The 15,606-nt window shown below is 42.5% G+C and overlaps 1 protein-coding gene across 1 annotated transcript in view; it reads right to left on the minus strand.

The window, feature by feature from the left end:
* Positions 1 to 2,616: 2,616 nt before the first annotated feature.
* The window catches only part of LOC119404856 (1-phosphatidylinositol 4,5-bisphosphate phosphodiesterase delta-4-like), a 43,334-nt gene continuing 30,344 nt past the window's right edge, over positions 2,617 to 15,606 (minus strand). The window contains 8 exon segments of the mRNA XM_037671535.2: positions 2,617 to 4,994; positions 6,588 to 6,623; positions 6,626 to 6,722; positions 9,834 to 9,997; positions 10,815 to 11,000; positions 12,666 to 12,759; positions 14,268 to 14,339; positions 15,359 to 15,441. Of these exon segments, the coding sequence (XP_037527463.1) occupies positions 4,756 to 4,994; positions 6,588 to 6,623; positions 6,626 to 6,722; positions 9,834 to 9,997; positions 10,815 to 11,000; positions 12,666 to 12,759; positions 14,268 to 14,339; positions 15,359 to 15,441 (971 nt within the window). The 3' untranslated portion in view covers positions 2,617 to 4,755.

The following is a 15,606-nucleotide window of genomic DNA, read 5'->3' on the forward strand; positions in this document are numbered from 1 at the left end:
CAGAGACCGTTTGCGGGTTCTTGGCGACAAGCATCTGAAATGCGTCGTCACTCACACCTTTCAAAATGTGTTTGATCTTCTCGGCTTCCGTCATGGCCGAGTTGACACGCCGGCAAAGGTCGACCACATCTTCGATGTAGCTGGTGTAATTTCTCACCATTTTGCTGAGCACGAGCGCGCAAGCGCTGTTCGGCACGTAGCTTGCGAAGCGCTGGACGGCCGAACAGATCCGCGAACGCCGTTCTGAAGGCCGACCAGGTGGGAAGGTCCCGCTCGTGATTACGGTACCACAGACTGGCGACGTCCGTTAAATAAAACTGGACGACGGTGAGCTTATGCGCATCGTCCCATTTGTTGTGCTTGCTCACCCGGTCGTACTCGTCAAGCCAATCTTCCACGTCCTTGTCATCGGTACCGCTGAAGGAAGGTGGGTCGCGTTGCCGAATGGGGCCGGAACAGACAACAGGCGGAGTAGTTGAAGCCGAGGCGGCTACCTGCTGATCTTCGTCCGTGGACATGGTAGAAACCGGAGGCAACGTACGGTTTCGAAGTTCCAGGATTATGGAGTACCCAGCACTTCCACCAGTTAAAATAAGGCGTTTAGGAGTAGCACTGGTTTATAAAACAGAGGAACAGTAACGACAAGTTACGTGCTAATGGCGGAACCAGCCTAAGCGCCGAGATGACCAAACGTCTTCTTCTTTTCCACCTGATTGGTACCCTCCGCCTTTCCGAGTAGCACTCATCTTCTTCACTACAACAGAAAATTTAGAGCTAAACTTGGAGTGCGGATTATATACGCTAATTTCGATGCGCAAGTTGGCTTCACGGCACGCCTCCACGGTTATGCAAGGAAGGCGGCTTTGTGTCAGTACGCGGGGATCTTTTTTTTTTTTTTTTTTTTCAAGCTCCCGCGGTTTTTAGTGGGGGTGCCGGTTATATGCAGGGGCAGGTTATACACGAGCAAATACGATATTCAGGCTACCCTCGAAGCGTGCCGAGCGTGTAGCGCCGCGAACACGCGTGCCGAAGTTCGCTGGCCAACTGAAAACGAAGTGCCTAAGCTCTACAACAGTCGTAAAGCCGAAACGCTTTGCGCCGTTGTAAGACTTTATTGTCTTTATTCTTTCTTCCGATGTGTCAGCTGCGTACTTTCGGAGCTTATTCGCTATCGATGATCCCGACGATAGCGACCGCGGTTTTCGGCACAGCGGTTGCGGCAAACGGTAGTTCAGTTTTCAATCTGTGCGCGCTGGCCGTGCGCGCGTACCTTCATAACTGCCTCGTTGCTATCTGCGATCGCGTCTACAGCGGTTTTGACCGCAGCATTGCTTTGAATCGGTGCGCGTACGTCGAATGCGCGCGTGGTCGTCCATGATCGCGTCGACACGACCGCATTTGTGTTCGCAACGGCTGCGCCAGAATGTATACTTACGCGTGTGCCTTCATAACGCCGTGATTGTCATTCACGATCGCAGGGCTGTGAATGTGCATGTGTGGCCAGAAAGTATGCCTCCGATGAAGACACGGGTCTTGTAAATGCCGCCGCACAGCTCTGGCAACGAGAAATTGTTGAGTTGCTAGCGGAATTTCACGGCAATCCTCTATATATAGCAAGCTCCTTTTGCTTATGTGGTAGCAATCGCGAAAACTTCGTTCAAGTGGAGAAAAAGTGTTCATTGTGACGAGACATTTTTCGCGTTGTTTTCTTTGGGCAGCTGACGGGGAATCGAAAATTATTCGTTGTGGCGGACATTTCGTTGTAGCAAGCGGTATTCATTATCGGATTCGACTGTATCGATTTTGCCCCGCCACGGTGGTCTAGTGGCGCTCGACTGCTGACCCGAAGGTCGCGGGATCGAATCCCGGCCGCAGCGGCTGCATTTTCGATGGAGGTGAAAATGTTTGAGGCCCGTGTACTTAGATTTAGGTGCACGTTAAAGAACCCCAGGTGGTCGAAATTTCCGGAGCCCTCCACTACGGCGTCTCTCATAATCATATTGTGGTTTTGGGACGTTAAACACCAGATATTATTATTATCGATTTTGTTAAATATGTAGCATTGCTAGCTAGCTCATCAAGCTTGGGGACGATCAGTATTTGTATTAGAAAATATTTGCTTGGTAACTGCTCCAAAGGGTTGTTATGCTGCTCCAAAGCGAGATTTTAGCTGCTCCAGACGCTGCGCTGAGGTGTCTTCCGATCGATCTCAACAGTGGAGTTGCACAGGAGACATTCTTGTGCAGAAGCACTTTAGAATTGTCCATTGCATGGGATGCCCAGACAAAAATTACCTTGATGAAGTTTGTCCCGATTCTCTTACAGATTTTTGCAATATCCTTTTCAGGTAGCATCTGCACAAAATAAATATCCATGCACTTAGATTTAGGTGTACGCTCAAGAACTGCAGGTGGTCAAAATTGATCTGGAGACCCCACTATGACATGCCTTATAACATAATCCTGGTTTCGGCGCATAAACTCTAGAATTTGTCTTTTTTTTTTCTTTCAAATTTCTTGTAGATGACACCAATATCCTATAGCACTTGTCTTGTGGTATTGCTGAGCTGAACTTCTCATATTTACCTAAAGGGGGGACATGAAAACAAAGACTTGGTCCACAGGTAAACACTGCACATTTTATTCAAGACAAATGGTCACATGCCATGTGCAAGTGTGAGGGCGTAAGCTTTGACAATTCACAAAAAACGCCCCAAACAAACCTCCTTCCATCCACTTCGAAAACATCGGCACACCACTAATCTTCATTCGCATTCAATGTTCACTTTAAAGCCACTTCATAACCAGAAAAAAAAATCTTAATTGTATGCATGGTGACTGCAAATTGATGCGCCACAAGAAGCTGTCTCAGTCACATACGATGTTTTCATCCAAGCAGCAGCAAAAAAAAAAAAAAAGGCAAAATGCCCGGCTTTTTTTTTTCCTGTAAATACCAAACAATGCTGTTCCTGTAAGCAGCAGCTGCACTTACAGTTGTCTGGGCAATATTCAATAACTGAGGCAGTGTAATGTTGAGAGAAAGAAAATGGCACCAAATAGGTGTCATGCACTTAGTTTGCAATTTGTTACAAAAATAATAAAAATATACTTCAAAACTATACTAACAGAAGCACATATAACTGAAACGAAGTTTGTGCCCATCAATTTAATATATGCCATTCATCTTGTGATCGTGACAATGTGCAGTCATTAGCCACGATTACTGAATAATAAGTCAACTAACAATGTGTTTGTACTTGAATAAATCTTAAGCTCCGCAGCATTACCGGAAAATATAGTGCTTGCAATTGCTTTCCACGTACCATAGGAAACCACTTTACATGATAATAAAGACAGAAAATGTACATGTTACCTGGCAGATAATGAAACGGCCAGGTGGAAAGAACAAAATAATGTACACCATTACACACAACTTTTTGGCACATACTGATACAGACATGTACAACTATACCATTTGAGGGACAAATGATTTACATCATTAACAACAGTAGTACACAAGCTGGTCATGCAATATATGAACAAGTGCTGCGAGGTAAATATCATCCAATGCTTAAACAGGAGACCACAACTTGGCCGTCATTCCTTAGCTACTACCATGCAATTAGTTGCATTCACTTGCTGAGAAACACGCATTCAAATCTTTTTCGGACACTTCACTGCCTCAACTGGCATACTGCTAAGACATGTTGGTCACTGCTTGCACTCAAGACCACACTCTGGCTATTCTGCAACAAGACCTCAGATGTCCACTTTGTATGTGAAAATTGCATTGTTATGACAAATGCCGCGAGAGGCGCCAAAAAGTAATCTTAAGCGTAACAACACCGCTGACACACCTCCTGTAATTTTAATTTCCTTCACCACTGACATGTTTAAAAAGCATTTCAGAAAAACAGTGGACTACCAGTGCATGGTAGTGGAAAGTCCAGGCTGCTGAATCGGAGAAGGTATGACGCAATTAAGAGAATGCACGTACTGCTTACAAAAAAATGTAGCAAAATGAATCACCTTGCAAACATGTGCATGTATCACTTGTGGTGGTCTGTTAGCACAATGAGCATATAGGGCAGCGTAAGGGCACAATGAAGAGAATGAATTTGTAAGGTAAAATTAAGGCACCGACGACGCGACATTACAAAATTCCATTAAAAAAGAACCTTACAATGTCTTAAGCAACATCCCTGTTATGTACAAAGTTTGTCGGAAAGTTTTGCGAGACTACATATGTTGAAATAACCATCGCATAGTGTGAGGATTCCCCACTCTCACCAGTATGAAACTTATGCGAATAGGCAAGACAACAGCTTTAAGTGTGCGCGTCATGGCTTCAAAACTTCAGATAAGATACTACCTTGGCTCTTGTTTCACTGCAACTTCTTTAGTGCACCAAGCTGAACCTTTGTGAGCTTTTCATGTGTGAAAAAAAATATGTTGATGAAAAAGTTGATGAAGAAGATGAGTGCACATGCAAACCATGCTTTGTAGTGCAGAGAAACATCAGAACGGGCTATCCGGCAGTTGTCGGTTAGCACAAGAAAGCAACCCTATTACAGCATGCAAGACAGAAGCTTTGGCATATGCCCAAACGAGTTGTAAGAAGGCACATACTGCAATGGCAATGACATACTGCAATGCAATGCAAATGTCAATGACAAGAATGAGGCTTGTAATGCTCGCAATGTGCTCTGCGGAAGAAGGCATCCTTCACACTGGAAGTTCACGACGATGCACACAATCAGGGCTTGCGGAAGCTGACATGCACAAATAAGCTTGCCGGCACCAGGGAGATGAAGGCATTGTTGTATAGACGCACATGGCGATAACCCTCGCACACTGCATCCAAGGGAATGGCAAATTTGGCCAGCTTCATGTTCTTGCCCGTGCGACTCTCGTCCTTGACAGTGAACGACAACATGGCTAACTCGGGGACGTGTACAGGCAGCTCGAATTCCTCGTCCCACGTTGGGTTGAAGCCTGCAAGGCATGCACGAGAGAAAAGGTTACGCGCAATTTTTGCTCAACCAGCAGGACCACAGTCTCATTTCTTGAGCTCAAACTTGTGGTATTGAAGCAGAATCGCGAGTTGGGCTAGTTGGTGGATGTTCATCGTGGAAAGACTGACAACCGATTTTTCTCGACCCAGTCCTTTACGGCGCAACAGAAAGCTCACCCTTTGTAGTGTTTGTAGCTGAAGAGGTTGATCCCAAAACCACGTGGTTATTTTATACGCAGTACTTTTTCTATCTGAAAAGCCTCAAAAGTGCGCATAGAGGCGTCCTCCAGCAATGCTGTGAAGCGATAGCGATGCCGATAGCCCTCCTTGGGTTACGCTCAAGGCTCTGCTTTCACAGAAGTGGGTGAAGTTGTGGTTACCCACCTTCATATTGACATTTTGAATCGTTGTTGAATATAAAAAGCAGGTAGAATAAGTTTTCCGAGCGCTCGTCGTCACGTGAGGTCCCTTTACCACCTCACGAGCCAGGTGCTCATGGCCTCTGCGGTTAACTCTGGCAACGCGTTGCCAGAGGTAATCGCGGAGGCCACAAGGTGCTCTTCAATCTTCTCAAACTCGTCAGCACGTGCCGCTAGGCCCTCAGCTAAAAACGTTCATGCTGCTGCTCATGAGCATCGGACCATAAGTCAAGCGAAGGCGGTGCCACTGTTCTGCTCAGTACAAACAAAGGCATATCGGCACTGCAATTTAAGTTAGAAAAGATTATAATAAAAAGTGTGCTGCATTTCAACACTAATATAGAGACAATTAATAGCGTACACCAGTAAAAGGTCACGTGATGGCCAACGAGTGCATCTTCACATTTTTGCCGCGAGAGACGCCAAAAAGTAATTTTGAGTGAGGAAATAAAAATATAAATCCGCATTTAACAAGAAGAACAGGGTTCGTTTTGGACAATGCAGTAGGCAATCTTTCCATTAGTGGGGTTATCTCAATTCGTGTTGTGAGCAGTTGTACGTCCTTTTAAGCGCAACACAATTAGAAAATAGACAGTAGAACAGAAAGACACGGCGCTTGTGTCCTTCTCTTCTACTGTCCGTTTTCCATGTCTGTTGTACTGCCTTTTACTGTCCGTTTTGCTGTTAACGTAAAGCTCATGTTGCGCTGTAAGTTATTCCTTGATAAGGTAGTGGTGTTCAGAATTTCATAAAGCAAAACATATTGCAAGTATTACAGTGCTCTTGATTGCCCAAAGCAAGAGCTAAATCTTTGACCTCAAGTGAAATACCATTGAGTAAGAATTCGGCAGGCAAATTGGTTGACATCAAAGGGATACATATTAGCGCAAACTAGGAAGAAAAGACACGAGAAAGAAGTAGGAGGAAGCAAAGAGGTTGAGCGCTAAACAAATGCTTATGCGCATGTATCCCTTTGAGATGACATTCTCCGTTCTGTGAAGTGAAGTAAGCTTCATCGAGACACACTTTAACTGGTATTTTGACCCAACTTGTAATTCCCAACCTAACTAGCTCAGGGAGTTTAGCAAGCAGTAATCTTTTCTTATGGATCAGGTTTGGGAGAGCGGCATAAAGTATGAGAAGTGTATGGCTCACCATTATTCCTGACAAACCGTGTCTTGACCTTTGATTGTCGAGCGGATGTCCAAACACTTTGACCACGACGTAAGGATCGACGATTTCCCCGTCAGTGGTCTCGAGGGGCTTGGGCAGCTGCTGGCCACTGATTATCTGTGACGTGAATGCAAATCACATGAATACACTAGAAAGACACTAAGGCGCTAAAATTTTAATCGGTATTGTGCAGTCATACATAAATTTTTTCCCTCCTTACAGTTTAAACTATGAAGCTGTGTCTTCGAATCATTAAGAACAGTTGATAAATGTGTTCTACATGTGCTTTTTTTTAGCATTTCAACTGTTTACTTTGGACTGCTTTGTGTCAAGTTTGCATCCGTGAATGATCATGTTGCCCCAGTAATGTATAAATCATGGGTCAAAGAACTGATGGGTCTGATGAAAGCTGTGAGGTTTTTAAGCGAAGACATTCTCAACGCATTTGCTGCTGCTCTGTAATATGCATCATACAAGCAGCTTCACTCTTCCTTCAAAACAATGCCCCAAAAATTTGAAGTGCGCAAATAGTTATGCTATGCAATCAAACAGATAATAAATGTTTGGGGAATAATCTTCCTATACCAAATTGAATATTGAACATCTTTCATTCTAAAAGACAGGGCGTGCAAACGCGACCACAAGAAGGAAGTTTAGACAGCACAAACGCCGACTATCAACTGAAGAGGTGCACAGCGGCGGAAAAGAAAGAAGCCACAAAAACTTATCTGCACATGCCCAGGTAATAGGCGAACCTATTAAACCGGCATGTGTTGGGGTCAACGTGAAAGATAACTGTTAAGGCATTTGATTTCTTATTTATGCAAGTTACTCAACGGTTGACTCACGCATGCACTACCACTATTATCGTTATGCCAAGCCTCAATCTTCATTCCTGTGCCGGTACAAAAGTGTGCATTCATTGAATTTTGGTGTGCACTTGCGCTCTCAACAATGTAAAGATAGATTAGAAGGTGAGCCTCCAGTTAGTGATTCATTAATCTCTGGTTAACACTGTGGCCTGTCAGTCCTACGTACAAGTGGCCTCAGCTAAAAGGAACCTTATATACCACACCTGTACGGCAATCAGTCAGTTTGTTGGTGTGTTTTACGAAACAAATGTCAGTTTGCTTCTTATCTATTACTCGCTAATTCTTGCTCTGCATAGCAGCACAAATCTTACCTAGCTTATTTGTAGCAGTAAAAACAACATTAATACCGTATCTACTTCCTACTTTCTTTAGCCTGTGAGGTATGCAATGAATGTAAGGAATAGTTACAACACGTTTCTTCCTATCACTTTCTGCAATCATGCTCGGACTTGACATAATGGACATAATGGAAACGTTCAGCGACAGTGGCCACTGCAATGCGAGGATAACCTACTCCTGAAAGAAACGTAACCTGTGCGTTAAAGCTGGCATTCATTTTGTGCTCACACGACTTGGTGTGGGAAGACTTAAGGCGTGACATGGCTAGACCATTTTTTACACCCTTAGAATGCTTTGACGAGAAGTTCAGCAGCAATTTTGAAGATCTAGGTGGATACTGCCAGCATACGTGGTTCTTCTGAAATGTTGAAGCAATGTCTAGAAAATGCATTCCATTATTCTGAGGCAACTCCTTGGCAAAGTTCGGCCCTCCTCCATTTAATTCAAATTTTATGCTCATTGAGGTAACCACAGATTCAAAGTACTCACCACTACAAAAACTCAAGTAATCCTCCACATAACAAAAAACCTTAATAATAGAATTGCATAAGGTGCCCTTCTAAACGTTTGTCAGTCTTAAATCACTAAGAATTGGAGCAACCTTTGAACCAATACCAATCCCTGATTTCTGCACATAAATGCCTTCCTTCCAACCTACCAGCGTTGACTTTAAATGCATAGAAAGAACCTGGAGAAAAGCCTCCGTAGAAACACCACATTTATCAGTGAAAACTGTTTCCTGCAATTGCTTGTTAATACAGTCATTAAGATATTTTAACAACCCCTCATGCACATATTTTTGCTTCTAATTGAAGATTGTATGCATTTCACTTGTATTTAACTAGTAGCATGTAATTATTTGTAATCAAGCTTTTTACTTAGCAACATGTACAGATTAATTATTCCTCTCAGTAATCAATTAAACCAATGCAATTACATTCCTGATGAGGGAAGCTGTAACAGCCAACAGGCAAGGCAGCTTGGGACACTGCCAACATGTGCATCGAGTGATCTTAAGTGCTGCTGCTGATGTCTTTAGAAGAACATGAGGGAAGGTGACTGACAAAAGATTTTAAAAGCAATTGTTGGTGAATATATCATGCAAGAGGCCACATAGGGTGCGCTCAGAGAGAACAAGGCCAGCCTGTTCTATTTACTGTACTTATGCAATACTAGTATGCGATAAAACTGAAAGGAAAGTAGCATGAAAGTAATCTATCACTTATGGTAATTGCTCATAGTTAACTTTGTGAGGTGGTAATTGGTTGCTGCAGTCAATTGCATTTCTTAATGTGGTAACCGTATTTGGCAAAATTTACGGTAACATATGGCAGTCGTGTGCATGCAGAGCTTTCCTGTGGCATGTACCACTGTAGCACGTGGTATACTTTACCCTAATTGAATATGTTGATAACAAATGCCTATTTAGATGGTTGAAGTTCATATAGTTTCAAGAGAAAAGCCCATCTTATTAGGCCTCAGTGGTATATCAATTAGTTGCCTCATGATGATGTGCAACTAGCAAAATGAAAACTAAAATTTTTTCTTGTTGTCCTAAATGCCCATGTGATGAGAATGAAAGGGGGATTTTTAGGGCTAGTGTTTTTCTTTGTTAGACACAACATTAATGGGAAGTAACAGACAATCAAGCCAAGGAAGGTATAGGGGATGTTATTTCTAGCAGTTGTGATATAAATGACAAGAAGTTAAAGTGGACGAAGAGACTACTTGCTGCCAGCAGGGACCGAACCAGCAACCTTCAAATTGCAGGTTCACTCCCTGCCGGTGGCAAATTATCTTTCCGTGCACTTTTTTTTCCACTAACACATGCACGTGCATGTGTTAGTGCGAAAAAAAAGCGTAGTTATATGTCATCTTGGCCTAAATAATGAAGCAATAATCAAAAACATTTCGGCAATGTGAATAAAAGCAAAATTGCTTTTTCAAGAGTGTGTCCTTTGCCGTCAAATTGAATCGCACTATTTTTGAAGGAAAGAGAATGGGCCCTTTTTCTTACCCTCAGAACGAGCTTCTTCTTGAGAGACGGATCAGGAGAATCCATCCTGAAATTTCCTTTTCGGAGGAACTCTGGCATGAGCACGTAACCGCAGCGACCATTCAGGGAGAACTTTGCCTCGTTAAAGAACATCTTCTGGTCCCAGCTCTGATAGTTCAATGCCACTGAGGAAGAGAATACGTCAAAAACAAAATGAAGGCAACAAAAGGCACTGTTCTGAGCTTCCTAACATGCATTGTGTAAAGGCGATAGTGGGTTGACTCTAAGATCCCGTGTTTGCATCAACGAATGCATCAAGCTTATTTTGTTGCAAAAGACTGTGTAAATGCTATGCTCGCTGCTGAATCACAGGAGGATTCCTGGACAAAATATCAAAGTCTAATTGCGTTGCAAGCATCATTTTTACCCAAAACAAGCAACGTATGGAACGGTCTGCCGGCATCTATAGTTAGCCTATGTAACCATGCTCCATTTAAAACTGCTTTATTTAACTACATTTAATCATGATTCATTAATCACAACAGGTTTCATGTGACTTTATTGTTTTTGTAAAAGTTTGATATTTGCAAATTATATGTATGTATGTATCGATATACCATCCCTTGGCTTGTGCATTCAAAAGGGCAATCTGTTGTTGTTCTATGGTGAACTAACATGAACTAACATGTTGTTTTATGGTGAACTAACAGTATTTTTTCGATGTTTACAACATACTTTATGTACTTTACTGAAATTAATTCTTTTCCGGTATAGTAATCTTACTTGAACTCTTTTTATACTGCCTCTCCCCTCTATAATATATATTTATGCCGAGGATACTTTGAATAACTAAATAAATAATATGTCAATGGCCTTCACGTGACCTAGCAGTAAGGCTTGTTGCGATATCCAACATAGTGTGAATTAGAACGGATCACCAATGCCTTTGTACTGATGCGGACAGTTGCTCTAGTGAAAGAAAGTTGAAGCCGAGAAACGCACCAATCTGGCAGCCGACATTCCAGAATTTAATGGGGTCGTAGTTGCTCGAGTCTGTCCTGGTTCCCTTGGGGTATATCCTGGAGAGATGCTTGCTGTTGTGGCGAACAAAACACTGAGCACCCTCGGGAGTCGATGAGATCTTGCTGGCCTTGACTTCACTGAAGGAGGCCATTTCATTGAAGTGCCCTGATCAAGTAAAGTATACAAATTGATAAATTTGTAAAACAAGGTGCTTCTGAACTAAGACAGTGAGAGAGAAAGAAAACATGAATGGGAAAAACACTGGAAAGGCTTGCCTGAGGTAAACTGAACAGGTATGGAGACCAACACGCTTGCTTAGAATGGTAAAGCGGCGCGTTCCAGATTGCACTGGCGAGGTCTGCCGACTATGTACGGTTTGAGGTAGCCCACATTTAATCATGTATCATTAGTGGCAGTGAATGCATAAATTTGGGCTATCTCAAAGCATGCTTTCTCCGTATGTGCCATTTATGCAGTCCGGAATGCGTCGCTCCAGCACTCTAGACAAGCATAATGAGCTGTGTACTCTGCACTTCTTAAACAATCCTGCACTTCCTAGGTAGTCCACTAATGTTCAAATGCCCTGCCGTTGCAAGAAGAGCTCGGACGATGGTCGACTGTCAGGTTGGGCAAGAGCATATAGCAGCAGCCACTGTAGATCATCCGTGTACCGTGAGCAGTGTGCTATAGTTCATGCTTTATATATTCATGGCCTATTGACACTGTTAATGGAGATGTTCTAGCGATAAAGGTTAAAAAACAAAAATTCCACTCCTTTCGTTACCAAAGAGGTTGGTATCTGGCTTTTTGCAAATATCTGTCATTTAATTTTCAAAGCTTGTTCATGACCAACGAAAGTTTAGTCAATAAAACAAGGTATCTGTGATTTCATTGTGATAAAAAAAATCCTTCGGCAGTACAATCTAAATGAATAAATCCACAAGAGGAGAAACTTTAGCATGAAAGCAACATGGTGCATGTATGCCATGTGTTTATATGCCTTTCCACAAACCATATTTGCATGATTCTAACGCACATTTTTTTTGCTAATTGTAGCCCTCAAATTTGTGTGTGCATTACATACAATTGGGCTCAAAAGTGAAATCTCCACCAATTTATTTTTTTTCAGCTTTCCTAATGTACAATTACCTGCACGTTACAATAGGGGGTGTGCTAGAATCGTGCGAATGTGTGAATATGGCCTATTCAAGCACCCCCATTTTCCCTCCATTTGTCAAGCTGCACCGTCAGATGCATATGTATATACTGTGCTCACAACAAGAAATTTATTATTTCTGCATCATGAGAAAGAGGATCGTGTAGTACTCAGACTTGTGGGTCAGTAATATTGCATATCATACTGTAAAAAACTCACAGGGTCCCTTTATGCATTCACTAAAGATGACTCGAAGGCGAAAGCAATCTTCCTTTTCTTCTCAGTCGATATACTGATCCTGCGCCCGCCAGCCTTCGAAACCTTTCAGCATGTAACGTGGTTTTGCACTGCCTCCAAAATCGGAGGCACTTCACCTTGTTTTGCATTGCCTCCGTAATCGCACCACATTTCACCAAGCTACGATGTCATGTGATGACGTCGTCATGTGACGTGAAGTCGCATGACGTCACTATGCCGTCACAAATTTTGGCGATTTGTGACTTCATCGTGACATCATATGGTGACGTCATCACGTGATGATGATTTTTTGCATCACTCATCCCCGACGCTGCGGGTCGCCGATGCTGACAATCAAATTTTGTGTTTGACGAAGCATTTAAGGCTTTTGCCTTAATTATGGTAAAGTGAGCACAATGGATAACACTTATACTCACACTTTTCGGCCTCTTCGAATGACTTGAAATGTGTTGCCTTGCAGTAGTTGACACAGTCCGAAAGCTCCTTGGCTAGGACAGCTCCATGCGAGGTCTAAGCATTAAAGCAATGCAACAAAGAAAATGGTCTCAATGTATCTACTCTGTCGCTAAAAAGGCTACGCGATGTACTATTTATGTGATTGCTTGTGCTGCCATGGGTTCATTTGTTGTTTTTTTTCCTCTGTCTTCATCACTTCGCCTATTTTCTTCCCCTTTTTTTCAAATGATTCCAGAATAACCTTGTTTATTTATTCTGACCGTGGATGATTACTGTTTTTACCGTTTTAGTTAGTTCATGCATTATATGTATACCATGTGTTTCTGTTTGACCGCTGTGAAGCCGCCCAGTGTATGAGGTGGCCAGGTTCCCCTCAAGCTGCTCAATGCAGTTTTTTGCCTGGTCATCCTCGCAACCTTGTTGTGAATAAACTCAATTCAATTCAACAGGCGAAAGAAATAAGACAGACCGAAATGGGATTTGTATAGCACGTCCAACAAAGCAAGTGTGAATAATATCTACATGATAACCTGTGTTAGATTTGCTAGCTTGTTTCAGCCTTATTTCGTAGAGCATTTTGACGAGTTTCTTAACTGGACTCAAATGAAAGAACAGTGCAAGCGTGCAGCATACCATACAGAAAGCATCAGAAACGTCAGAAGAGTGGCCAAAAGCACACGAAGCAGTTCATTTAAAAGATTTACAAACAAAGCCTTCAAATTTTTTGTATTCTTTCCAGTTTTTTACAAGAGGCACTTGTCAAAAGGGTCATGAACCACTTTGCCAAGAAATGATCCAATGAGATCAGTATTGGGGGTTATTGCCTCACAAATCGATTGCTGCAAAAATGTCTTTAATCCGTCAATAACGAGCAAAGTTACAGGTGTTTGTTTTGCACTTCAAGTGCTTTCTCTCTTCTCTTCCCGACGAGCACACTGGGAGCTACAGAGGGAGGGATGGCACGGGGGAAAGAAGTTACGTCGGCGTTCGCCTTGACTCTCGGCGCATGATGAAATGCGATTGCTCTCCCTCTTTTGAATCCTGCGTGTGAGTATGGCTTGCTGGGAAATTCAGCAGAATATGAAGTGTAGCACTGGCACAGAGTTTCACCCCGTGGCAAAAAGTGCATGTGATCCAAACACCGCTCTTGATTTACGCCAGTTATCAACCAATGGCATACTGCTCGATGTTCGACATCAAAAGGAGTGCGCCGGCAGCTCCGAGGTGTGCGAGGATGGGCCTCTGTATGAAAAGTGGCCGCCTGGGAAAACGGCAACTTCGCGCTCCACTTGTAAGCTCTCCTTTCCACGCACGACTGCAACATTTGGCAGGATGTGTTGTCTCACCAAACCTGATGGGTGGTTCATGACCCCTTCAACATATGTGGATTTGTGTGCATTTAACGCTAAGCGATAAATGAAGTTTGTAGACAGATAATTACGTAGCAAACACAGTTATTTCTGCTAGTGACAATCAATACGTGTAACGAAGTGAGTCAACCAATGCCTCATGATGACATAAGATTCATGCAGCTGCTAAATAGAGATTGTGCATTATTTTACTTTGGCTGCAGTGCCTTCATCGTCGCTATACTCATCCTCATCCAAGGAGAGGTCTTTGTTTAGCTTCTTGCCCTGAAATACACAAGGGACATGAGACACGACATCAAGCAACACTTTCACAACAATCTTGGAAAATGGACAAACATGGGAACGATAACAAGTGTTGCAATAGAACGGGCACTATGGACTTCACAATACAGCGGCACATTGCCAAAAAGCACAGTACAGTCATGAATGTGGGTATGGCATGAACTATAACAAACAGTATTTGTAAGAGGTGTCAGGCATGTAGTGGCAGTGATAGCTTTACTTTCTAACTTTCTCTATGTCAATACTACATGTTAAGTTTACCTTTATTGTGTATAGCAATGGTCAGTATCAAAGCATGCAATAAGTAATGAAGTACAGTTTCATTAGGTGCATAAGTGCTTGTATTTGACATCCTTGATGCGCTAATGGTGTTAGACCTCCAGAAAAAAAATTGTTGAATATCACATGGTTTTGCATTAACAGGTCTGCTTGCATTAGAGGTATTTTGCACACATTAGCCACAACCAATAGTGCAGATGCTCAACATAGCACCACAGTACACACGATATATGTCTGCCCATTTAAGAAAGTGGTGTAGATTAAAACACTGATTAAAAGAGTCATTAATATATTGATTAAGGGAGTCAAAAACATAACAGCTATATGACAAGTGGTGAAGTTATCGTGTTCCAAATTAGTCATGCATTTTCAAATATAAACATGTCAGTCAGTGTTTTCTAAACCGACTATCTCCAGTTGTTGATCAAAATTATATGTTACCTTATAGTTATGACTCCACCGCTAATGTCTTCATTGAGCGATCGCATAGCGGCACCTCGCTAAGGCACATGGAAGTCAATTGATGCTAAGGATCGACGCACAAGCTCCGAGTCTGCGCTAGTGCTAAACTACAAATTCAGATGGAATAATTATGCTATTACCTGATTATATTTGCATGTTTATGAATTTACACTTCTCTAAAATGCCTCCATTCCTACATATCTGAAGCAAAACAGCTGTGCACTCTTATGAAGTGGTATATACTTGCATGGGCATGTTACCTTAATGAGAACTTTATTCAGCAGCGCTGAGGGTGGTGGCATTGCCGTTTCTTTGTCACCGATTGGCTTCTTGTACAATAAAGCTGAAACAACAAAAATGAAAGTCAGAGCTTTAACTTATATTTTCATCCAAACTCTTACAGAATGAAATCTGCGTATTCTGCGGAAGAACCACATGCCATGCAACAGGCAGCAATAGCTATGCCTGCATGAGCTCCAAGCCATCGAGGTCTGACTATGGATTACTT

This window comes from Rhipicephalus sanguineus, chromosome 9, assembly GCF_013339695.2.
Source record: "Rhipicephalus sanguineus isolate Rsan-2018 chromosome 9, BIME_Rsan_1.4, whole genome shotgun sequence".
Classification (NCBI taxonomy): Eukaryota; Metazoa; Arthropoda; class Arachnida; order Ixodida; family Ixodidae; genus Rhipicephalus; species Rhipicephalus sanguineus.